At 61.7% G+C, this 24,762-nt stretch overlaps 1 protein-coding gene across 1 annotated transcript in view; it reads left to right on the top strand.

Moving 5' to 3' along the window:
• GSE1 (Gse1 coiled-coil protein) overlaps positions 1-24,762 on the top strand; it is a 42,789-nt gene that overhangs the window by 10,107 nt on the left and 7,920 nt on the right. Inside the window, exons 3-13 of the mRNA XM_054710395.1 lie at positions 7,851-8,050; positions 13,231-13,403; positions 13,868-14,065; positions 14,653-14,844; positions 15,253-15,587; positions 16,084-16,408; positions 19,114-19,727; positions 20,997-21,109; positions 21,397-21,667; positions 23,156-23,269; positions 24,084-24,455. Of these exons, the coding sequence (XP_054566370.1) occupies positions 7,851-8,050; positions 13,231-13,403; positions 13,868-14,065; positions 14,653-14,844; positions 15,253-15,587; positions 16,084-16,408; positions 19,114-19,727; positions 20,997-21,109; positions 21,397-21,667; positions 23,156-23,269; positions 24,084-24,455 (2,907 nt within the window). The remainder of the gene's footprint in view (positions 1-7,850; positions 8,051-13,230; positions 13,404-13,867; positions 14,066-14,652; positions 14,845-15,252; positions 15,588-16,083; positions 16,409-19,113; positions 19,728-20,996; positions 21,110-21,396; positions 21,668-23,155; positions 23,270-24,083; positions 24,456-24,762) is intronic.

Here is a 24,762-nt window from a genome sequence, read left to right as displayed (position 1 = left end):
GAAGGGGCACCGTCCAGGGCTCTCCCCTCCTCAGTCACAGCAGTGATGTTCATTGAGCACTGCCTGCATGCTGCCCCAGGACACTGCCACCTGCTGTTTCTCCCGCCAGGCCAGGCCTCTTGTCTCAGGGGGCGGGGCGGAGGGGGGGGGGGGAGGCGGCCTGGACAGTGGGGTGAAGGGTCCTCATATTCCCGGAAGTGCTGGCATCTCAGCATCTGGGGGCTGAGTTGGCTCAGGACCCCATGGTCGACTCCCAGCAGCACCATCCCCTCAGGCAGAGGTGCTGGAGCGAGAGCCGCTTCCAGACCTGCACAGGCCCTGGCCCGCCCCCACCCCCGCAGGCCCCGTGGAAAGCTGACTGGCTTTGGCTTTGTCGGCCACAGGCTGCCCAAGTGCCTGTCCCAGCCTGGAGCGCATCCGGTTCACCTTTGACCCTCTCCACACCCCTCCTCCGCTGTGGAAGTGTCATCTTATTTTGAGCCACGGACCAAGCTGTCCCCTCCGCTTCTCCGGCTAGTGACGCCTTTCCTCGCGCGTCCCGAGGGTGCGGTTTAAAAATCCGGTTCAGAGGCAGTAATCTGTGCTCTGTCTGCTCGACCCGGAGAAAGGAAGGCCGGAGAAAGGCTTCGGAGAGCCGGCCCTCAGTGGGGAACTTTGTCTTTCCTGAGACTCCCAAATGCGCATTCTTCTCATTGCAGCAAAACCGGCCTGATCAGTCCCCTGTGGCCTGCGTCCATCCCTAGGGGCCGGATGCCTGCTACGCCTGGACCGCCTGACCCTTGACCGCCCCGGGGCTTTCTGGTTCACGTCCTGCCTGTGTGACCCTGGCCCTGTCACCTTACCTCTGTGCGCTTCTGTCTTCTCAGGATGAGGATAACATCTCCACCTCATAGATTTCGATGACTCAGCAGGAACACGCTAGCGCCAGGCATAGCAGCTGGGTGCCGTGAATGAGGGCCACCAATGCCGTCAGTTCCTCTCTACCCCGACCTCTGCCGCCACCCCCACACCCACCGCTAATGCCACCACCATCTCCTTTGCCCCCCGCCCCCTCCAGAAGCCCAGCCGGGGACTTGAGGGCTCTCCCTGGGAGGGTTCTGGGAAGGGAGTGCCTCCAGGAGGGTCATCAGCTCCTGGAGCCCGTCCCTCAGTACCCTGCCCACCAAAGCGGGTCTCCGGGGGCCACTCGGCCTTGCCTCCTCCTCGGAAGCTGCTAGGCCAGTTCCAGCCTTGGGCTGGCCTCCCCCCTTGCCAGTCCCCCTACCAGAACCTCTTCTGGACAGAAACCACGCCCCCCTCCACCCCCATAGGTGTCTGAAGCCCCAGTTTGGGCCTTGGAATGAGTCCCAGGCGAGGAGTCCCAAGACCCCTGTCACCGGTCGTGACCCCTCTCAGCCTCCTCCAGGGCTTGCAGGGCATGTTGGGTGTCCCCAACCATCTCGTGGGCTTGGGGGTGCTTGCTGAACCGCTGAGTGAGGGTGCGAGACACTTTGTTCACCCTTTGGACCTGCCTGGCCCTGGCTGGGGTCTGATAGCTGCTCGCCCTGCCCTAGGAGCCTCCTCAGCCTGACCCTTCCCCTCTGCACCCCACAGAGGGCGAGTCTGGTAGCCTGTGTCCCCGCCATCCGGAGCGTGACAGGGCGGCTTTCACAAGCTGTGTGTGGCAATCTGCTCGCCTCCGCGCCGCTGCGGCACCTCCCGTGGGGCTGCAGCGCGGGCTGCTGAGAGGGGGGGGCCGCACAGCAGAGGGCCTGCCGTCCTCGGCCACTGGGGGAAGGTGCTTGAGACACCCGGGGCCTGTGCACATCCGGGGACACATCAGGCCAATCCTAACCCATCCACTCCTGTCCCTGCACGTCTTGCAGAGGCTGGTGGTCACAGCACACGGTTCCTCGGCCCATGGAGAGTGCCTGGGGCTCGGCTGTGGGGGTGGGCTCTCCTCAGGCCGCTGTGGCCCAGGGGCCTTCTTTGTGGCGGGTGCTGGGCGAGGTGGAGCGAGCAAGGGTGGGCTCTGAAGCCATGTGGGCCCGTCCAAGTCCCATGGCTTCTGGCAGCAGAACGCGTCCGTGCCGGGCGCGTGACATTGCTGCCCTGAGCCTGTGGGGTGGGCGAGCGGCCTCACCTGCTGGCATCTGCACGGAGCACAGGCACCATTGTTGTCGCCGGTGAGAGGAAGGACCAAGCGACCGCGGCTGGCTTTGGGTTAGACGTACGGAGGTTGACAGGGGCGGCGATGGTGGCAGCTGGACTTGAATTTCTAGCTCTCGTTCAGGTCCAGAGCCCCGAACACTGGGTCCCAGGCCAGCTCCCTTCCCCAGTGTCTGTTGGCTGCCTGCCTCGTCTTGTCCCTGGCTTTGCAGGCGGGTCTGGTTACCATTGAGCCCCTGGAGCCGCCTGGAACCAAGGTCCGGTCCCTGAGTCCCAGGGAGGCTGTTTGCGTTGGGGGCTGTGACGGCCTCAGCGTGCCCATCGCTCAGCCGGCCTGAGGGCGGGGGGGGGGGGCGGGCTCTCCTGTGCTGCTGCCACAAAGCAAATGGGGAGGAGAGATTCCGCCTGGCACTCTCGCCGCTCGCGTGTGTGTGTCAGCCGTGCGGCTGGCGGGCTTGGCAAGGTGGCATCTCCCTGTGGGTGTCTTCAGCCCCATCTGTCCCTGCACAGGTGTGAGCTCCGGCAGGGGTGCCCTCTGCGCCTCTCCCTTCTCCTCTGTCTGCTGGGCTGGGATTCTGGAGGCAGGTGGGCAAGGGAGGCGGGCGCACCCGGGGAAAACAGCCCTGGGAAGGGGCAGCAGGCGTGCCTGGGAGCCGAGCACCGGGCCGGACAGGAGGGCAGGCAGGGGGAGCTGGGGGAGGCGGCCAGAGCAGTGGGCTGGTGGGTGGTACCAGCTCTGGATATTAAGAGCGTTGGCCTGCCCTGGCCGTGATGACGCAACAGTGACTTTCCCTGTCCCCCTAAGCCCCTCTGCCTCCTCGCCCCTTCTTCCCTTGCCTCCCTTGGTGTACCCCTCTCGGCTTCTTCTGCACCCTAACACAGCAGCATTGCCCCTCAGTTCAGGAGCCTGCTGAGCTTCCCAGTCCTGCTCAGCAGCAAGTCGTTGGCCCCTGGAAATGCATTAGGTAATAAAGATCTGCATCTCACCCTTGCTGATGTGGGTTTAGTGACGGTCACATGACAATAAGTCAGGTGCAGGAGCGTGCTGGTGGCCATGGAGTAGAGTGGGGACTCCGACTGTCCCCCTCCCCTCCCTCCCACCCAGTGGAGAAGCTCCAGGTGGCAGGTGTGGGGTGTCCTGGGCCAGGCTGTCCCCTCTGGGCCAGGCCTGCTGTGAGTCCCGAGGGCTCCCACCCCATTCCCACTACCCTGTGCTTCCGACGGGGACTTCATCTCCCTGAGCCCACGCTCCCTTTCCCACCGGCACAGGCTGGACTTTCATTCGGGGTCCACTGTTCCCGTTTCCTTGGGGACCTTTCCGGGGAAGGAGGCAGAACCAACACTGGGCCAGTCCGGTCCGGTTTCCGTCCCACTCCACTGCCTGCGGGGTGGCAGCTGCCTCCGGGTCCCACAGCCCCTTGGGACCTCACAAGTGAAGGGGTAGGGCTGAGGGACGACCAGACCCCTTTCCGGGGCCAAATGGCATGAGTCCACCCGGCCAGGGTTCCTCCCTCCTGGGTGGGGGTGGGGACGGCGAAGGAGCAGCCTGGAGAGAGGGGGGCTTGTGGGAGGCTGTCTCCCGGGGGGACGCTGCCCGCACCGGGCCGAGGGCTCACAGCCAGGGTCCACCAGTGGCAGCCAGAGTCCCGATGTCCCCAGGGTCGGGACGGCCTGACAGAGTTCTCACTGCGGAAGGTCGGCCCAGAGACCAGAACAGACGACGAAATGGGCGAGCGGAGGGGCAGGTACGCAGAGCACAGAGGATCCCGCTCCCTCCCGCCCTGGCTCTGCGTCTCAGGTCAGGCTGCTCTGTTGCTCACTTGCAAATCCTGCTGGCTCCCGAGCGGTCCCTGCGGGGCTGCCCGCCAGCCCCCGTGCCTCTCAGGATGCTGTCCCGATGGTCCTTTTTTAGAGAAAGCGTCAGGTGGTCCCCGTCGTCTTCTCTGCTCTCTGTCACGCCCCCAAGCTAGGCAGCCTGACTCAGTGCAGGGTCAGGCCTGGGGTGGACAAGGGCCGTTTGGTGTGACTGCGACCAGTCCTTGCCCTCTGCACCTGCCGCGTCCCAGGCCAGGGCGGTCCTTAGTGACACGGAGATCCTGGTTAAGGGCACGCCGTGGGTGCTCAGTAGTTGTTTGCGTGGCTGGTTCCGTGCACGTCTAGGAGAGCTGACAGGGCTGCTGCAGTATTGCCGTTTTATTTTCAGGCCTCCCTCCCCTCCCCTTGTGGCATCTTTGGGGTCTCAGCTGTTAATTACATGTGCCCGGGCGGCCTGAGGCGCTAATCCTCGGAGTCGGGCGACAGAGGTGACACGGAGCGCTCTGCCTCTTGTCATCTCCAATCCGCCTGCGTCCGCTGACTCCTGCCGCATGCCTCCAGTTAATTACAGCGATCACGGCCCTGCCGCTGCCGCCGCCGCCTCGAGAACAGGGTCGGGTGGCCGCTCGCTAATTGGCGGGTGCGTGGTCAGGGATCGATGGCGTGCTCGGCTGGCTACTGACAGCCCGGCCCCGAGGGATTAGGCACTAATTGTGGATGGCCTCCCAGGTGCCCCCAACCCCCAGCTCCCTCATTCTTAGGAAGGAGGCTAATCCGGAGACTAATGATGGAGGTGGTGTGCAGGGAAGAGAGCGGGGCAGAGGCCGGTGGCCCGGAGTCTCCCCAGGCAGTTCCACAACCCGCTGGGCTTCCCGCTCCCAAGGGGAAACGCAGGCGCCTCCCTCCATGAGGCCCAGAAGCTGGTGCAGGATGGGGCTTCTGGGTGTCTGGTCTCATCCTCCCTAAGCCCTGCAGGACAACAGTCTGCCTGGCCTTTGACCCCCGCTGGGCCTCCGGGCAGCGGCAGCCTCTGCCTTGATGGGTGGGGGCTCTTGGTGTGTGTGTTTTATTTCTTGACATTTTCGGCTCCAGAGCATGAATAGCCACCCTCCCTCCACTCACAGGCAGAGTTCAGTCAGGGTCGCCCAGCGTGCAAGCTGGGTGCACAGTAGGTCCTTCGGGCAGCCAAGTATCTGAGGCTTCATGAGCAGTGGTCACATCACCACCGCTCACAAGGTGACACTCCAGCCGTCCGTTGGTGATGGTGGATCAAGAAAACGGGGTCCCTTCGTGCAGTGGAATATTATTCAGCCATGAAAAGGAACGCAGTCCTGACACAGGGTGCAGCAGGGTGAGCCATAAAGACATCACGCTGCGTGAGAGAAGCCGGCACACAAGGCTGCGTGTCGTATGAAATGTCCAGAATAGGTAAATCCATGGGGACAGAGAGCAGATCTGGGGGGAGCGGGGAGAGTGCCAGTGGGTAGCGAGTTTCTTTTGGGGGTGAAGAGAACGTTCTAGAATTGATTGTGGTAATGGATGCACAGTTGTGAATACACTAAAAACCACTGAATCCACACACACGGTATGGGGGAGTTCTTTGGTGTGGGAGTCATGTCTCAATAAAGATGCCACAAACCAGAAAAAGGAGAATGGTAGAGATCCCGTGGAAATTCCTTTTTTAAAGAGCAAGATCCCTGCCCAGTGGTTTTTTTTTTCCCAAAAAAATTTAAAATGGGCTTTTTATCCAAATACTAGAGGCCCAGTGCACGAAATTTATGCACGGGTAGGGTCCCTGGGCCTGGTCGGCAATCAGGGTCAATCTCTGGGGCAACTGGCGGGGTGATCGGGGAACCCCCTCGCTGGCACCCGCCTTGGCTGGCCTGGGGCCTGCAGGCTGGGGGCAGCTCCTGCATTGAGCGTCTGCCCCCTGGTGGTCGGTGCACATCATAGCAACCGGTCGTCCCACTGGTCTTTCTGCCGTTCGGTCGATTTGCATATTAGGCTTTTATTATACAGGAGGATGAATACCTACAGAAGAGTGCACAGACCATAAGCGTCCAGTGAGACAAATTTGCAGAGTGAACCACGGGCTGGAAACAGTGAGGCCCTGCCCCTCTCTGCAAGGGTGTGTGTGTGAGGGGGGGGGGGTGTAGCAGGTACAAGTGCATTCAGACCCTGTAGCTGCGTTTCTCATTTTTCATCTTCACTCGGTGGTGTTGCTGTGACTCACTCAGTGCCTGAGGCTCTGGCTGCTTCCTGGCCGCTGTGCCTGCTCGATCCTGACACCACTTTGGTGGACGCCAGCCCTGTTGTGCCGGGTACAGACCCAGGAGCAGGATGCCAGGCCAGGTCCTGGGCAGATAACAGAGCCTGAGGAGACGCAGGCTGTTTCCCAGAGTTGCACAAACCTGGTGAGGGTCGGGTGCCGTACCCTCCCCACCTTACCACCATGATTTCCCCCCATCGGCTGTCAGAGTGGACGGCAGCCCACCGGCCCCCGGGAGCCGCTGGGTCAGCCCCAGTTTGTTTCAGAACCTCGGAGGCCTCCCCGTGGGAAGCCAGGCCTCTCCCGTCCTGCCCTATTGGCCGTCCCCTGGCGGTAGGGCATCTGACCAGGAGGCTGGGTGCTTCCCCCCACTGGTGGGGGGCAGAGCTGGGATCTAAACCCAGTGCTCGGTTCCGGGGGTTGGCCCAGGCAACTGGGGGTTGCCAAATTTTCGGGTGTGGGCCGTGGCTGCCTGGTCCATCTGGAGAATGGGACAGCATCCCCCACATGTGTCCTCACTGCCCATCTGGCCGGGCACTGACAGGTGGGAGCTGGGAGTGAGGGGGCTCCTGGCCTGGCATCGTTCCAGGGTGGCTGAGCTGGGCAGCTCTTGGGGCACAGCCTGTGGGCTGGGAGGGGGCAGGTCTGGCTGGACGGGGTGTCTCCCCATAGGGCTGCCCGTACCGTTGTGCAGGCTGCGCACAATCCTAGGGAGGAGCCACACGGAAGAGGCCTGGCTGGGAGCACCTTGCTCAGGGCCGAGCTCTGTCTATCCGTGGGGCCTCCTCTCTGAGGCCACTCTGCCGCCTGGTCACTTCGCTGAGGCCGCGCCTGGCTGGTCGGGGCCGCTGGGTCAGAAGGGAGTGAACCACGGTAATTCCTTCATCTCGGTGATGCTTTGGCAGCTGCGATCGTCTGAGAGCCCGTGAGCCGTAGGCCTCCCTCTACGCTGAGGTTTTATTTGGTAACATGAGCGTGGCCACTGGAGATACAGTGGTGGGGACGAGATACAGTAGTGGGACCGACACAAGTCCTGAACCAATTCGGGGAGGATGCCTGGAAGCTGGTGGGATTTCTCCTTCCGGAAGGGGAGGTCGGTGCTGACACCTGCTTCCGCCGCCGCCTCGGCTGCAGGTGCCCCAAGTGGGGCTCATAGAGGCAGAAGGTGCCCCACTGTACACCCTTGGAGGGGGTCAGCGTTTGCCCCTTGAGTCCAGATGTGAGATGGGCATCCCCAGGCCGCTCCTGGGGACTGTCAGCAGCAGCCCTCATGCCAGATCCGCCCAGAGCAAGGCTGACACCCGGAATCCGTACGAGAAGCCTTCAGGTGCCAGCTCTAACCCCCGGCCAGCAGAGCGCACAGCCGCCCAAGCTCATGCAAGCCCGTGGCCAAGCTTTGGGTGGCTGCGTGCGCAGTGCCCGTGGTGGGACAGCTGTGCCCTCGCCTGCCTGGTGCCTGGCACTGGTTGAATCTTTGCTGTGGTGTTGATAAAATCTGGGGGTCTGGGTACTGTTCGTGGCTCTCAGATGAGATCTGGGTCTGAGATGGGGCTGGAAGCAGGAGCCGAGCGCCGAGCTGGCTGAATCCCCGCTGAGGCTCTGTGTCCTTCTCTTGCAGGGTCTTCACTGAGCAGTGAGTCGTCCCCCGTGTCCTCTCCAGCCACCAATCACAGCTCCCCTGCCAGCACGCCCAAGCGCGTGCCCATGGGCCCCATCATCGTGCCCCCCGGGGGCCACAGCGTCCCCAGCACGCCCCCCGTGGTGACCATCGCCCCTACCAAGACCGTCAATGGCGTCTGGAGGAGCGAGAGCCGGCAGGTGAGTGCCCGGGGCGCGTGGTGGGCCTGACCAGAGGCCCCAGGTGTGGGGCCCGGGGGGGCCTTCCACAGGGGAGGACTGGATTGCGGGGTTCAAATCCCTCCCTCCCAAACCCATGCTCTCCTGGGCCTCTGTCTTCTCTGCAAAACGAGGTGACAGAACCCACCAGGAGGGTCTCTGCAAAGTTAAGTCCGTTCGTGGGTGAGATTGCCTCCAGCTGCCGCCACCCAGCACCACGGACGGGCGCTTCCGGGTGTCCGTGGTTCTGGAGCTGGAAGTCCGAGATCAGATTGTTGGGGGGCTGGTTTCTCCCGGGACCTCTCCTTGGCCTGTCGACAGCGTCTTCGCCCTGTGTCTTCGCCCGGTCTTCCCTCTGTGCACGGCTGTGTCCTGACCCTTTCTTACAAGGACACCAGTCCCATTGGGTCAGGGCCCGCCCTGATGCCTCGTTTAACTTCCCTGCCTCTCTAAAGGCCTCCTCCAACTACGGGCACACTCTGAGGTCCTGGGGGTTGGGGCTTCCACATGAATGTGGGGGGACATAGTATAATTCCACCCGTAACCCCAGGCAAAGTGCTTAAAATGGTGTTTGCGTGTCACAGGCACTTACTAAACAATAGTTATTATTATTATTACGTTTTGCTCAAACCAGGAATTGAAATGGAAAAGCCAGCCCACGTTTTCACGTCACCTTTTTTTTTTAAAATATATTTTATTGATTTTTTACAGAGAGGAAGAGAGAGGGATAGAGAGTTAGAAACATCGATGAGAGAGAAGCATTGATCAGCTGCCTCCTGCACACCTCCTATTGGGGATGTGCCCGCAACCAAGGTACATGCCCTTGACCGGAATCGAACCTGGGACCCTTGAGTCCGCAGGCCGACGCTCGATCCACTGAGCCAAACCGGTTTCGGCTTCACGTCACATTTTTATGTTTCCGTCCTAACTGTGGACACCCATCAAGGGGGCCCTTCCCAACACTTGGGGTCCCTGTGTGTGGCCGCTGCCAGGTGACCTGCCTGTGCAGACGGAGCTGGGGGCGCAGGGCAGGCCCCTCCCACCTGCTCTCCCCCACACCTGGTGCTCCCAGCCCGAGGAGCCCTTCCTAATTAAGAACACTGTCACTGTGCTGCTCCCGGATTTTCCTGCCGAGCTCCCTGAGGGATGGCACCGCTTGGAAATACTAATTAAACCAGGAAGAAAGCAGAGGGGAGGGGGAATCCCACCTCGCCCGTCCCAGCGCTGCTCTGCGGGGAGGGGGTGGGCATCAGCGTCATCAGGCTCCGTCTTGTTTTCTGCCCCGGAGGGTGGGGGTGGCGCCCGCCAGGCAGGCCCTGATCTAGGGTGAGGGTCCCCAAGGCGCCCATGGAAACAGCTGTGGCCTGGGACCCCCTGGGTGTGGCCCTCACTTGCCCCCCTCGAGGCCCCCTGTGCTGTGTTGCCTGGAAGCTGCTGCCTTGGCGAGCTTCGTTGACTCCACCCTGCGCGCAGTTTGGGGACTGGAGGGTCAGGGCAGGGCCGGGAGGCGGATCGTGGCCAGAGGGGTTCGGAGCAGCCACCGCTGCCCCCTAGTCCTGGTTTGAGGGAGGACGGGGGGTCTTTCCCAGAGTCTCCCTGTCGGCCACCTGGCGGGCAGCCTTGACCTCCGGCCCAGCCACCTGGCTCAAACAGCTGCGGCTCCTCGCCTCTCCCCGAACTCACTCGGGTCCCGGTGGTTTCTGCGTCCTGTTGTGTCCCTGGCTGGTGACGACTGCCACAGCCCCAGGTGTCTCCTTTGCTCCCACCCAGAGGGGCATCTTCCCTACCCACCAGGACCCAGGGTGCCTTGTACACAGGCCCCTCCCCGGCTCCGTGCCCAGAAACATTTGCTAACCCCAGAGAGAGGGCCGGGCCATAGATCTGCTCCAGCCACTGGCGGTTAATGAAACCCTAATGCCACAGGGAGGGCGGAGGAAGGGAGCTGGATTAGCAGCTGATGTATGGCTCATCAGCTCAGCACAAAGGCTCAGGGAGAATTTAATCCTTCTGGGGAGGGGGCTCAGGGAGAGGCATGAGGGCCGGAGAGAGGGGCAGCTTCCTAAAGTGGTAGCCAGGAGTCATGGGGGGCCTCCTGCATGGTGGGGGGTCAGGGGCTCCGGGCCTCTTCGCTGGGGTCGCCCAGATTTCCCAGGTTGTCGGAGCTTGGAAAGGACAGATGAAATGAAAAATCGTCTATTTTAAAGCTAACGGGGCATGTCCTGTCTGTCTGACTGGAAACCTCTCTAATCACCAGAGAATGAAGGATTTGCCTCCCTCCCTGCCTCCCCCTCATTCGTCTTTTCTTTCATCGCTACAGCTGCGCCCGCAGCCATGCAGCCGCGGTGCAGAAATAAAAGCTGCCCACAGATGCTCCTCGCTGCGTGCCTGGCTGCCGGGGACAGCAGGGGGAGCCCAGCCGGCGCTCTTGGGGTGCCTGGGGTGGCAGCTGAGCCTCCTGGGCTTGGCCCGATGGGGACTGCTGCCTGGCCCATCCCACCCCGGGCAGCCCTTGTGCGCCCTCCGAGCCAGGTGACCTCATTCCCAGATGCCTGTCACGAGCTCCGCGGGGCACCAGCCAGACAGAAGGCACGTGGGGCTGGCCTGCTTGAACCCCCTGCCGGCCACCTTCCCCTCCACCCCTGGCCTCTCCAACTCCTTGTTTGTCTCGGCCAGGCCGGGGCAAGGTGCCATCTGGCCCAGCTGCCTTTCAGCGGGGCTTTGTCCCCTGAGGGGAGGAGGGGGCTTTATTCCATGGTGGCCCCCGTGAGGGGGGGACCCCTGGAGCTGGTTGGTGCAGGGACGTGGTGCCTCCTCGTGACAGACGCTTGCACTCAGGCTGGCCTGGCCCTGTGCCCAGCAGGGTGAGGGTGGGAGGGGGAACCAGCAAGCCCCAACCTGGGGATGATCCCTCAGCCTCAGTGTAGACGCAAGTGCTGGGAGTGGGGTGCCTTTAGGCTTGGTGGTGCAGTGCTGTGTGCGCCTCCCCCTGACCCCCAAGACCCCATACTTCACCCATTTCCTGTCTATACCTGGGCACCATCATTGCTGCTCTATGAGCTGGCACTGCAATTGGCACAGTTGACAGATGGGGAAACTGAGGCATGGGGCAGCTATATAAGAGGTCGTCCAGGACCAGACAGAAGCCATCTCCTCAGGTGACCCGGGAGCTCCCCTACTGTCCACAAAGGCAACTGGAGGACCCCGAGACCAGGTGCCAGCCCTGTATGGAAGTGTCTGGAACACTGGGAGGCAGGAGCTGTGGGCTCCGACTGACCCGGGGCCCTGGTGCGTGTGTGTCCTCTCCTTGACACCCGCCACGTGAACACCCTCTGGGAAGGGCAAGTCAGAGTTCGTGAACCCGGGGGGACCTCGCCGTGAGCGGAGGGCGCTGCCGCACAAGGGACGGGAGCAGATGTTGCTGCTCATTAGGAATTCCGATCCGCAGCCTGTCTCCGTCCATTAATTACCGCGCGTGCGCCTTCCGGAGGCCGAGCGCACGGCGGCTCCGGGCCCTGCCTGTTTGGGGAATAGGCCTGAGGGGCGCGGGGGCCCTTCTCCTGAGCTCGGCCACCCTGTCAGGGGCCTACCCCGCCGTGTCCTGTTGGCCAGGGTGCAGATGGAGGGCAGCCGCGGGGATCCGTCCCTCACCACCCGCCTGGGGGTTGTTAGATAAACGGGGGCCCTGACACCTCCACCTCCTGATCGGATGAAGACGGTCAGCACAGCGGGGGCAGCAGCGGCTGGAGGACCAAGGGCCAGGGTCTCCTGGGGGTCAGGCCTCAGCCCCAGCGCCTGGCCCTCGGGTCCAGTGGTCGTTCCCGGATGAGCTCCTCCACCTGCCAGTTCAGCAAGACAGTCCGGGGGTCGTGGCCGCGCTCGTTTCCGGGTGCTGGGCGGTTTGTGGCAGGTGGAAGCCCCGTGGGCGTGGGGCCGGTGAACGTGGGCGCGTGCTCGGGGAGCGCCACCGGCTTTCTCCGAGCCCTGCTGCTGTCCGGTCTGCGGGGTCGGACCTGACGTCGGGCAGGTCTGGCCACGAGGAGGAAGGCCTGGTAGGAAAGGGCAGGCGGAGGGGAGCCGAGCGCGGCGCAGCGATGGAGCCTCCGGGGGCGCTGCTCCCGAATCCCGCGTGAGCGCCTCCGGCTGCTCTCGCTGCTCTCGGAGCCTCGCTGCGCGCTGCCTTTCGGCCACAGAAACCACAAGACGGCACCTTCGGTGGGTGGTTTCCTGGGCGGACACCTCTGTGGCTAAGCATGCGGACCATCCCTCTCTGTGGCGGCGTGGCACGCTCGCCCTTGGCCCTGGCAGAGGCCTCTTGCTCCCCCTTCCTGCCGTGGGCCAGCCCTCTCTCAGACCCGGGGCTCCACCTTCTCTCCGTCCGGGAGTCTGGGGCAGGCGGGCCGCCGCCCATTGCCGTCTCCCCCCTCGTGTGTGTGTGTGAAGGGGTCCCCAGGCAGGTCCTGGCCAGCCGAGGCCCTGCAGCTCCTGTTCCGGTTGGTGCCAGGGCCACCGCAGGGGCTGGCTGGGAGCAGCTCGGGGTGTTGATCTCCGGGGCAGCGCCATCTTCTTGAGGCTGAGTCACTCTGGGGGCACCTCGGGTCAAGGTGTCTGTGATGCAGCCCCGCAGCCGTCAGCACCTCGAGGCCTTGGCCCCTGGGGATGGATGCCTGTGAGCGTCTGACATCAGTGGGCAGGGCCCCCTCCCTGCTTCTGTTCCGCCTGCTGCTGAGCAGAGCTCACTTCCTGGGAGAGCGGGGTGCTGGGACCAGCTGCATCTAGCTCTTCAAGTTGGGGCTCAGAGCAAATGTGGCCTTGTGGGAAATCCATGCCGGAAGAGTGTGGGTGTTTGTGCGGGGTGGGGAGCCCCTGCTATCTGCCGTGTCCCCTCATGGACACTGGGTGCAGTCCTTCCCCATTGCACCCAGGAGGGCACGGCCCCCCAGGGGGGTTTCCGTGCAGACCTGTCCCTCAATGGGTGTTTTCCCTTCTCACCCTTCTGCCTCCAACACCACGTGTACCACAGATTTGGGTAGAAAACCTCAAGGAAAGGACATTTCTAAAACAGCCACTGCCTGTGAGTCTGCAGGAAGACCGGCTGGTCCTTGTAGAGGGCCCTCCCTCACCCGCCCCACCCCAGCCCTGACCCACTGCTCTCTCGCCCCCAGGACACCAGCTCTCGGGGCAGCAGCAGCGGTCGAGAACGCCTCATCGTGGAGCCCCCACTTCCCCAGGAGAAGACGGGGGGCCCGGCCATTCCCTCCCACCTGCTCAGCACCCCCTATCCCTTTGGCATCTCCCCCAGCTCGGTGGTGCAGGACTCCCGATTCCCACCACTCAAGTAAGTGCAGATTGGGGGTTTGGGGTGCCTGCAAGTGCTCAGGGGCTGGGCCCCCGGGGCTGAGCTGGGAGCCTGCACCAGCTGAGGCCGAGGGCCGCCAGATGGTGGCTGAGCCCTGGGCCCGCAGCCGGTCTGCGCCTGCTGTCCGTCTCCATGCTGAGATGATGGCTGGCTCTCCCATTCTGCCTAAACCCTGTCCTGGTTCCTGGGACAGAGGTGCCTCTGGGCTGCAGATAGCAGACATGTGCCTGCTGGTGAGGACAGCGAGGGGCCAGGCAGGCAAGGGGCCAGGCTGCCCACCTCTGTGCCCTGGGCCTCCTGCCAGCACCGGCATCTCGTTAGCGAGAGCTGGAACCCGTCCCCGGAGGCTCGTCCTTCCGAGGGAGATGGTGGCAGGGAGGCTGACCCATTTCCCAGCCTGGAGTGGCCTTCCGCTCATCGCCGCCGCTCTGTCCCTGCCGCAGCCTCCAGCGGCCTGTGCACCACGTGGTGCCCCCCAGCACGGTGACCGAGGACTACCTGAGGAGCTTCCGGCCCTACCACACCGCCGAGGACCTCCGCATGTCCTCCCTACCTCCCCTCGGCCTGGACCCTGCCACTGCTGCTGCCTACTACCACCCCAGCTACCTGGCTCCGCACCCCTTCCCCCACCCGGCCTTCAGGTGAGCTCTCCGAGACCCCCCTCCACGGTCCCCACTGAGTCGTGTTCAGGCTGGTCTGCTCGTGGCAAAATGGAACCTGGCCAGGAATGTGTTCCTCACGTCCTGGGGCCCAGACTCCCAGTGAGAGCCTGGGGCAGCCCCCAACCGTCCACACTGGCCATCAGGGTCTGCCCTGGTGGAAATTCCCCACTTCCTGCCTCTGTCGGTGGCTCCCGGGCAGAACTGCTGATAAACAGCACCAGGTCTCATGGAGAAGAGAGGGGCCCCTCTGCTGTGTACCACCCAGTGGGAATGTGGGGTCACTCTCTGTAGAAGCTGCCCCAGCCCGAGCCCGACGGGGCAGCAGTGACGCGCGGTCTGCCGCCCGCCTGGGCCTCTGGTCGGACCCGGGAAGGTGCTGGCCTGGCCGAGCCTCTGGGTGGCGGGCAGGCCCTTGGCGCCCCGGGCTGTCGGCATCCAGGGGCCTCTGTCAGCGCGGGGCTTCGGGGCTGGCCGGGGAGGTGCCTCAGCTGGGCCTTTGTGGAGGCTGCAGGATCAGCCTTTATCCCTTTAACTTTGGTATTCACTGGCCTGTCTTCTTGGCACAGGATGGACGACTCCTACTGCCTGTCCGCCCTGCGGTCCCCCTTCTACCCCATCCCCACCCCCGGCTCCCTGCCTCCGCTGCACCCCTCGGCCATGCATCTTCACCTCTCCGGGGTCCGCTACCCCCCGGAGCTGTCCCACTCGTCCCTGGCGGCACTGCACTCGGAGCGGATGGCCAGCCTCAGCGCCGAGAGGTAAGTCACGTCCCAGGTCGGCGCCCTCTGCTGCCCCGGCCCCCATGGCAGAGCGGAGCAAAGCCCGAGACGGGGGCCTGGCTTGGCCACGTTGTGGCTAGGTGGCTCCTCAGCCACTCCGGTCCTTACTCTACTCACCTGCAAAGGGGACCGTGGCAGCTGATGCTTCTTGGTGACTGTGGGGATCACCACCTTCTGGCAGGCGCTCTCGGCGAGGCTTAGGGCGTTAGTACCCAGCTGGTCCTACAGACTGGGTGTCTAACGCCCATCGTTCCTCAGGATAGAATGCCGGGTTTCCCGTGGGAACCTTGGCGTGGCTGTCCGTTCCTCACGCCTGGGAATTCCTGTCAGTGGGCTGTCCTGGTTCCCCTTCACAGTGGAGCTCAGGCTCCCTTTCCGCTCCCACAGGCTGCAGATGGATGAGGAGCTGCGGCGTGAGCGGGAGCGCGAGCGGGAGCGGGAGCGCGAAAGAGAACGGGAAGCTGACCGGGAGCGGGAGAAGGAGCGCGAGCGGGAGAGGGAGAAGGAGCGCGAGCGGGAGAAAGAGCTGGAACGCGAGCGCGAGAAGGAGCGGGAGAGGGAGCTGGAGCGCCAGCGGGAGCAGCGGGCCCGAGAGAAGGAGCTGCTGGCCGCCAAGGCGCTGGAGCCGGCCTTCCTGCCTGTGGCTGAGCTGCACGGGCTGCGTGGCCACGCCTCCGAGGAGCGGGTCAAGTCCGCGGAGCAGCTGACCCCAACCCGAGCAGGTATGCAGGGTGATGAGCCCGAGGGACAGACCTCGGCCCCCGGAGGTGCCTGGCTGCAGGGGTGAGCTGGCAGGTTCTGACAGTCAGCTCTCCAAGGGGCAGGCCTGATTCTGGAGCTTCTGCCACCTCCATGGGGTAGACTTACCCCTGGCTGGTTTAACGTTTTATTTCATAAATGCATATGTATCTAACTTCCAGTAAGGGCTTACTTAACAACCGGCTTGCGTGATTTATAAACTGGCGGTCTGCTCTGGTGAGCCAGCGTGTGCCTGCCAGCACCCCGCTTCAGGTCGGCTGACCCTGGGCTGGGTGGGAGCGGCGCGTGCCAGCGGCCACGCTTCCCCTGGGACAAGGCACGCTTCCCCAAAGCATCCACGAGGCCCTTTCTGGTTGTCCTGGTCCTGGGCAGTCAGGTTCAAGAGAGAAAGAGGCAGGAGCCCCCGGGGCCGGGCGTGCGGGATCCTGCTGTGACGTGACGGCCTCTCTCCTCCCACAGAGAAGCTGAAGGACGCGGGCCTGCAGGCGCCCAAGCCTGTGCAGCACCCCTTGCACCCGGCACCCGCCCCCCATCACGCTATGCCCGGCCTCCTCTCCAACCACGGCATCTTCTCTCTGCCGGGCAGCAGCGCCGCCACGGCCCTGCTCATCCAGCGCACCAACGAGGAGGAGAAGTGGGTGGCGCGGCAGCGGCGGCTGCGGCAGGAGAAGGAGGACCGGCAGTCGCAGGTGTCGGAGTTCCGGCAGCAGGTGCTAGAGCAGCACCTGGACATAGGCCGGCCGCCGGTGCCCACAGAGCCCGAGCACAGGCCCGAGAGCGCCAGGTAGGGCTCACTGGGCCGGGGTGCGTGGGGAGGGGGCATGGGTCACACTCCGATGGGTTCTAGGCAGCATTTGTTGAGCGCCTGTGGTTTGCCCAGCATCCTGCTGAGTGCCTTCACTTAACTGCATTTCGTTTCCATGTCCTAACTGCTGTTTGTCCACAAGGAAACGGAGACTCTGAGGAGGGGGAGGAGGTGCTCAGAGGCACCCTGTCCCTTAAGTAACAAAGCCCACCAAGCCAGGGTCCAAAGCCGGGGACCTGCATGGCATTTCGAGAGCACGAGGGAGACGCTTTAATGGATCGTTATCGTCTGTTCTTTCTGTCTTCCTCTGTTTTCAAGTGGCTGAGAAAGGGACCCCTTTTAATTTTTAAGTAAAAAATTGACTTTAATTGCTTTTGTAACAAAAACATACACCCATTTCCTGGGGCCCATTATTACAGAACTCCCCGGGAGGCACTTGAGCTTGTCTTTGGGCCCCCCGGCTGCTGACACTTGCTTGTGACCTTGGCCCCAGTGCCCCTTCTCGTAGCTGCCCCCTACGCCTCCTTGCTTCCACCTGTCTGTCTGGCAGTCATCTATTGTCCCCCACCTTCTCCCCGTCTCTCCAGGGTTCATTCCAAAGGGCCCGGCTGAGACCCTCAGTCAGAGTTGGAGAACCCAGCCAAACCTCTGGAGCTCTGTCTGGGCCTGGCCTGGGGACTCGGGGACACCAGATACTGCCCCCGTCTCTGGGCCTCAGTTTCCTCAGCAGAGCACAACGGAGGTTGGGCAGGGAGATTTCTGAGCATCCTTCCAGCTCTTGATACCCATTGTGCTGCCCTGGAATAAGACGCACTTGGGTGTCTGGGCATTTTAAATGTCCACTTGCTCCCTCCTCTCTTTCCAACAGCTTTTGGCTGACATTTTCTTACTGAGTTCTGGGCTGGGCCGGCCCATCCTCAGCATCCAATGTTGAATGGGCCGGTGAGGGGATTCGCTTGGCTAATTGGGTGTGACTGGGCGTGAACTGCAGGCAGACCCCCGGCTGGGTTTTCCCGCAGCCTCAGGCCTGCTCTCTGCTGCTCACTGTCCCTGTTTCCCTGAGGCCACAGAGAGGCTGAGTCCTGTCTGTTTTCGAGCTGCTTTCTGCTCCTCTGACTCCCCTCTCAGCCAGGGGACTGGGCGAGCAGCCAGCGCAGGTCCACGTCTCCTGGTAAAATCCCGAGTGCTGGCTCCCTCGGGCGTCTTCCTCGGCTCAGGGCCCCGACATCCGGGTGCAGCTGTCAGGGCTCCAGCAGGGGTGGCCTCCACCTCAGGGCTCCCAGCTCTCACCAGGCCTCATGGTCCCCACGGCAGCAGGTGGCACGCTCAGCCTTACAACAGCGTGAGTTTGACATTCTAACCTGCCCTTGTGCTCAGAGCTAGAAAACCATTCAGTGCTTGGCTCTGGTGCTTGAAATATTTATTCTGCTAATGGGCTTTATCCCTTTGTTGTTTGCTTAAGGACACACAGCTTGCTGTGGTTCCCTTTTGTACTCTGGCGATCAGAGGTGCTACGGCGGCATCAGGGATCTCTCCCAGCCTGAGTCCCACCCCGGAAAAACTAGGAGGAGTCTTTCTGGCTGTGGTTAAACGTCTCCTTACTTGGCCAGGCAGGGAGAGACCTGGGAGTCTGGTCATGTACCTGCAGAGCCCTCTGCCTCTTCCCCTTCCAGCCCCTCAGACCTTGCCCTGGTCTCCTGGGCAGCATAGCACGTCCCTTAAAAAAAATAGAGACTTTGGAAAAACAACAACCAAGGAGCCTCTTGTTGGATCTTGTTTAAGTGCATGAAGGAAAGAGTCGTTTAGGAGGACTGCATGGCAAAGCTGCTTGGTCTGATGCACATCCTGGTCAGGCCCCCCGCCCAGCTCCTGCTTCAGGGCCCTGTGGGGCTGCTGCAGTTCTCACGGGGACCCCTGGGGGTCAGCGGTGGCTCAGGCCCACCCTGGCTGTGAGGGTCTTTCTCCCCCCACCCCCACCTTGTCTATGAGCTGGGCAGCCCTGGAAGTTGGTCTCTCTCTTACTGTTGTCTGCAAGGACAGTGTGGAGAGAGGGGTTGAGGCCGCCTTGAAGGCAGCCAGCCCGCCCTCCGTTATCTGCCCACTGCTCGGCATATCTGGAGGTGGGTACCGATGACAGGGTCACCCTTTTGGCGCCAGAGTCCTGTCTTTATTCTGTGTAATGGGATTCCTGTGGAAAACTAAGATGAGGATCTGTCCTTACGGCAGATGATGGGGATTCAGGAATTGGTGGAATAGAATGAGCTATTGTAAGTTTTTTGGTGAGAAACCAGATAGAAAGAGGGTCTGGCCTGGGCCTGAGACCATCTCTGTGCCCTCAGCAAGCAGAGTCCACCCCCCAACCCCCTAGCCTCCGTGTCCTCACAAAAGCAGGTCTGCACACACTTGCCTCGAGTTGTTTGAAGAGGAAGTGGAGTCTTGGGAAACGGCCAGCACTCAGGTGAGGGGTGGAAGCTGCGTCCTTCCCTCCGGGCCCTGGCCAGGTGGCTTAGAGGAGGAGGCCTCTGCACCCCTCTAGCGCCTGGCTCTCGAAGGGGGCTCCCATCTGGGCCATCTCTGAAGCTGCCTCTTACACCTGGGCCCTGGCAGGCAGCCTGGGAGGCCCATGACTGGGTGGCTGGCATGCCCATTCTCATGACTGACGGCTTGGTCTGTTCACTCTCTAGGCCGGGACCAAACCGTCATGAGCCGGGTAGCCGAGACCCCCCGCAGCACTTTGGCGGGCCCCCGCCCCTCATCTCGCCCAAGCCCCAGCACCACTCCGTGCCCACGGCCCTCTGGAACCCGGTGTCCCTGATGGACAGCACCCTGGAGACACGGCGGGCCCCCGAGAGCCACCCTCTGCACAGCCACCCTGCCCTGTTTGAGCCCGGCCGCCAGGCGGCAGTCCCGCTGGTGAAGGTGGAGCGGGTCTACTGCCCAGAAAAGGTGGAGGAAGGGCCCCGGAAGCGCGAGGCCACCCCCCTGGACAAGTACCAGCCGCCTCCACGGGAGGCAGGGAGCCTGGAGCACCAGGCCTTTCCTCACGGGCCTGGGCCCTTCCTGGCCGAGCTTGAGAAGTCCACCCAGACCATCCTGGGCCAGCAGCGGGCCTCCCTCGCCCAGCCACCCCCCTTTGGGGAACTCACTGGACCGCTGAAGCCGGGCTCACCCTACCGGCCCCCAGCACCACGCGGCTCTGACCCCGCCTACATCTTTGATGAGTTCCTGCAGCAGCGCCGGAGGCTGGTCAGCAAGCTGGACCTGGAAGAGCGCAGGCGGCGAGAGGCCCAAGAGAAAGGTCCGGTCTCCCTGGGTGGCCTCTGACCTCCCGGGACGAGAGAGCCATAGTGCCCGCCACTCAGCCCCTCCTACCACCCCTGCCTCCCGCTCTGGGGTTTGGCAGCTCCCGGGCGCAAGGGCACTGGCTTCTGTGTAGCTGCCTGATACCTCTGCTGGGGAGACAGACCCAGGGCCTTTGCCTGTCTTGCTGAAATGCAAATTGTCCCAAAAAGCCAAATCAAAGCCTGTCTGTAAAGACGGTTCCACAGAAATGCATGATTAATAAATGAACAGAGGCTAATAAGGCAGTTTTAAATATTAATAGTCCATCGTAACGGGGGAGGAGGCTATTGAGAGACTGGGCCTGAGCACAGCAGGGGCTCAGTATAGGGAGCTGCCGTCAATTGCAGGCAGTCAGGCCCGGGCAGGGGCGAAGGCAGGAGGTCTGGCCACCTCCTTCCTGCTCCTGTGGGGTGGGGGGACTCAGCCAGCAGCGCCCTGAGTTCCCCCAAAGAGCCAAGGAGAACAGGTGAGCAGGCCCAGGGTGAGAATGACTGTCTCCACCTGCAACCCCCATGTGACCAGGAGCGGCCAAAGCCCCCGACCAGTTTCTCTTCTCCTGCTGGAAACTTGGGTCCTGCGCGGGTTGTATTCAGTCTCTTAGCCAGAAGCTGGGGCCGAGGCCAAGACTTCCTGGGTTGTTGGTCTAGGTGAGATTTAGGGCCCAAGAAGGACTTTCTCCTCTATTCGCCTTGTAAAGGAAGAGTGGGGAGCCCCTGGTGCCCTGGGGTGCAGGGATTCTGCTGTTGTTCTCTGCACATTTGAGTTTGCGTGCATGCTCTGTGCCTCTGAGACAACGGGATCTGAGTGTGCGTGTCCCCTCCTGGGTAATGGACCCAGATGGCCACAGCAGGAGTGAGCTGATGTGCACAAACAGTCTTGGGTTGCCATGGACACAGCCCCAGTCCTGTGTGACGAAGGGTCCCCTGCTGGGGATCTGTGTCAGCCCAGGAATTGCCTGGCCACTTGGGGGTTATGGGTCCAAGCCAAGCCTGGTGCCTGCCTCCTGCCCCCGCCTGCCATTCCTGAAAAAGTTCTAGGCCTAGGGGCTAATGCACGTTTTCACCTGGGTTGAAAGGAATCGAGGTTTCGGGGTACTAAAAGGGCCAGCAGGGCCTGGCCTGATGGGTGGGTCTGCACAAAGATCACAGGGGTGCCTGCCCCCATGTCCATGCACTGGAGAACGGAGTATTCTTGCCCAGCTAAATACAGCTATTCTTGTCATCAGGATACTACTACGACCTGGATGACTCCTATGATGAGAGTGACGAAGAAGAGGTCAGGGCCCATCTCCGCTGTGTGGCCGAGCAGCCGCCCCTCAAACTGGATACATCCTCCGAGGTATCGGGTCTCGTCACTGCTGTGTCAGGCCTCGTGCCCACATCAGCGCCCGCCTCTTTGGCTTTCCCGCTGTCCCAGTAGACCCCACGTTTGCTGGGCTCCCCCTCGCTCCTCCAGTCCCCACGGACTGCAGGTGTCTGGGCGTGCTATCAGGGTCCCCCTCCGAGGCCCAGCACGGAGTTGGCCCTGGTACATGGGCTTGGAGGACCCCAGGAGGGACCCCTGGGACAGTGCAGCCACACCACTGCTGGTGGTTTCAAACTCATTTGTTTTCTTTCCCAATCTAGAAGCTAGAGTTTTTGCAACTTTTTGGCTTGACCACCCAACAGCAGAAGGAGGAACTGCTGACCCAGAAGCGGAGGAAGCGGCGGCGGATGCTGAGAGAGAGAAGCCCATCGCCCCCGACGATTCAGAACAAGCGGCAGACGCCTTCACCGAGACTGGCCCTGTTCACCCGCTATAGTCCTGATGAGATGAACAACAGCCCCAACTTCGAAGAGAAGAAGAAGTTCCTGACCATCTTCAACCTGACCCACATCAGTGCCGAGAAGAGGAAAGGTAGGGCCTCACCTGGGCCTCTTGGGGGTGGGGCTCACTAGGAGCTTCTGAAGAAGCAGGTGGGGTTGCGGGGTTCAGAAGGCTCCCGGGGATATCCGGGACCCACGTTCCAGGCAGAACCTGAAAACACTTTGGCCCGGGGCTCTCTTACCTCCTCCGGGCTCCCCAAGGAAGCAGCGAGCAGGCCTGCCCCACTATCTCCGCCTTCTTCCCTCTGAACTCAAATTGTCCCACTCGAAGCCTGTTTTCCCGTTTCGTCTGGAGCGGGAGAGAAACTTGCGAGTACCTTGTTCTGTATGTAAAGCTGCCCTTGTCGCTTGAGGAGGCAGGTTTAGCGACCCTCCCGGCTTCCTCCTGAGGCAGAGCGCTCCGGGCCCACGGCCGGGCGTTTCCTCTTGCTGGGCCACTGGCATGGCGCCCTGGGCTTCGTCTCTGATGGCAGGAGGCTTGGGTGGGTGGGCTGTGGCCGCCAGCAGAGCTGACGCGCATGGTGAGTGGGCAGCTTGCCCTGAAAGGTGCTTCCAGATCGGCCCTGTTGGGACTGACTCTTTGGGCTGGAACACGTGGTGCAGAAGACATGGTGTGGTGTGGACGCTTTCTGGGACGTCCGCTTCCTTGATCTGCCCCCCCACGCTCGCTTAGTGCCGGGATATTGGTTGACGTGGGAACTTGGCCTGTCTGGGGTGCTCATTTGCGCACTTCCACGTCCCCCTTGCTGATACCTGGTCACCTCTCTCTGGAAGGAAGACAAAACTTAAAGCACAAGTGTATTGGTCATTTAGTTGCTTCTACTTACTTCTCCGTTGGCGTGTGGCATTTACTTTTTGTCTTGAACCAACAAGCTGGAATTCTCGCGATCGCCTCGAAGGGGCAGGGACATGTGATGAGCAGACAAGTCTCTGGGAACGTGCACAGTTCTGTCGTGGAAAGTGTCTTTTCACCTGACGTATTCCTCCTAGAGGAAGCCACTTAAGTCTCCCCAGGAAGTGCCACTGCAACAGGAATTCGTGGCATCGAACATCGCAGGAGTCTTCCTTTTTCAACAAGTGGCAGCCATCGCGTGGGCATTGATGCCAGGAGGAGGAGGAGGGGAAGAGAATGCGCCGGGAAGCAGCCTGCGCTTCCAGGGGTTGCTTCCTTGGGTTGGGGCCATCATTTTTGTCTTTTACATAAGAATGCATCCTCAGAAGTTCCCGCGGAAGATCACAGCTACCCATTATTTCCATAGCTGTCATCGCCACACACACGGCTGTTTTTGGGATACCTCTGAAATGTTACGCAATAAAAGCTGAGAGGCATCTGGGCTCACTCTGTAACACCAGGGTTTCTTCCTTTAAGCACCGCCTGTCCCAGTGGTGCCGGCTTTGTGTTTTTTCTGGGTGAAAGGACTTGCACCGGCCAGCCACAGCCTGGGCTAGAATCCTGCCCCCCTTCCCTCTCAGAAATGGTGCAACTTGTCTTGTTAATCTCAGGCTGCTTTTCTCATAGACAAAGAGAAACTTGTCGAAATGCTCCGTGCCATGAAGCAGAAGGCACTGTCAGCGGCAGTGGCAGACTCTCTCAGGAGCTCTCCGAGGGACAGTCCTGCCGTCTCCCTGAGCGGTAAGGCCCAGGGCGGGAAGAACGGCCCCATCCGCCGCTGCCCAGCGCCGTCCTGTGGGCTGCCCAGGGTCAGAAGCGACTGCTCGAGGTCTTCATCGTGAACCTTTCCTCCTGGAGACAGGATGTGCTTCTCCCCCTCTCTCTCATACAAGCTTCCTCCTTGATGGTGAAGGATCTCCTCGGGCCAGAACACGAGAGCTGGAGTCAGGGCTCGGAGAGTGAAGGGGAGGGTCCAGGCTTCTGGCGGTCAGTGTAGTTGTAGCCGTCGTCCGTCAGTCCAGTGGTGGCCCAAGCCACCGAAGCCCTGTGTCACGGGTCTCGGCACCTCTGCTTCGGCTCTGCTGCCGCTGTCTGCCCTTCCTTGGCACTCTCCTGCGTCTGTCTTGCTCACTCTGCCTTCCAGGCCTCTCCAACATCTGCTTTCACACCTCTCTCTTTTATGGCTTTGATGACACATTGCTGTGCTGCTGAGTGGAGCAGATCTTTATTATCCAGTCCTTTTCTTAACTCCTAACGCAGTCTTTCTTGTCGGGTTGGGCTACATAACTTCTTGCCTTTTGGATGACCTGAAGTGACTCGCTTTTTCCTTCAGATTCTTTTTCTTCCCAGATGCCTTCCTGGAGCACCTTCCAAGGATGGACTTGCTGCTACCACACCCCATCTTCAGGCCACACCTGTGCACTGACATTTAATTAAACGGCTCCCTGAGTCTTGGTCCTTTGTACTAGGTTTTGTTAAGTGTAAGCTGTAGAGGTCAGGGCCCGCCTGGTCTCTTGCAGCTCTTAATATTTTCCTCGCTTTCTGTCTCTAAAAGAACCAGCCACGCAGCCAGCCTCTCTGGATATGGAAAAGCCGGTGGGTATTGCTGCTTCCCTGTCGGATGTCCCAAAGGCCACGGAGCCTGGGAGACTGGAACAGCTCCGGCCACAGGAACTATCTCGAGTCCAGGAGCTGACTCTTGCCAGCGGCGAGAAGGCCAGGCCGCATGAGGCCCCTGGGGGCAAGAAGAACCTGAGCATGATGCATTACATCAGGGGCCCCGCCCCCAAGGACATTCCCGTGCCACTGTCCCACAGCATCAACGGGAAGAGCAAGTCGTGGGAGCCCTTCATGGCAGAGGAGTTTGCACATCAGTTCCATGAGTCCGTGCTGCAGTCCACGCAGAAGGCCCTCCAGAAGCACAAAGGTAAGGAGGCTGCCCGCCCTGGGCGCGCCCCTCTGGCACTTCAGTGTGCACGAGGCACCTGGGGAGGTCGTTACGGGCAGATTCCGTCTCAGTCTGGGTGGGGCCCGAGAGTCTCCATTTCCAGCTGGTGCTCAAGTGATGCTGATGCTCCCAGGCTGGGGACCACACTTGGAGAAAACTTACCATGTGATGCCACCTGAGTTTAGCAGAGGCACTTCTTTTAGGAAGGCCAGGCGAGGTGCCTTTCTGGCGAAAATAGGGTCCATGTATCCTGCAGCTGAGCGTTTTCCCAGTGTCCCCATACAGA

Source organism: Eptesicus fuscus, chromosome 21 (assembly GCF_027574615.1).
Source record: "Eptesicus fuscus isolate TK198812 chromosome 21, DD_ASM_mEF_20220401, whole genome shotgun sequence".
NCBI classification, from domain to species: Eukaryota; Metazoa; Chordata; class Mammalia; order Chiroptera; family Vespertilionidae; genus Eptesicus; species Eptesicus fuscus.
The sequence above is the reverse complement of the archived record's forward strand: the minus strand, read 5'-3'. Positions and strand labels throughout refer to the sequence as shown.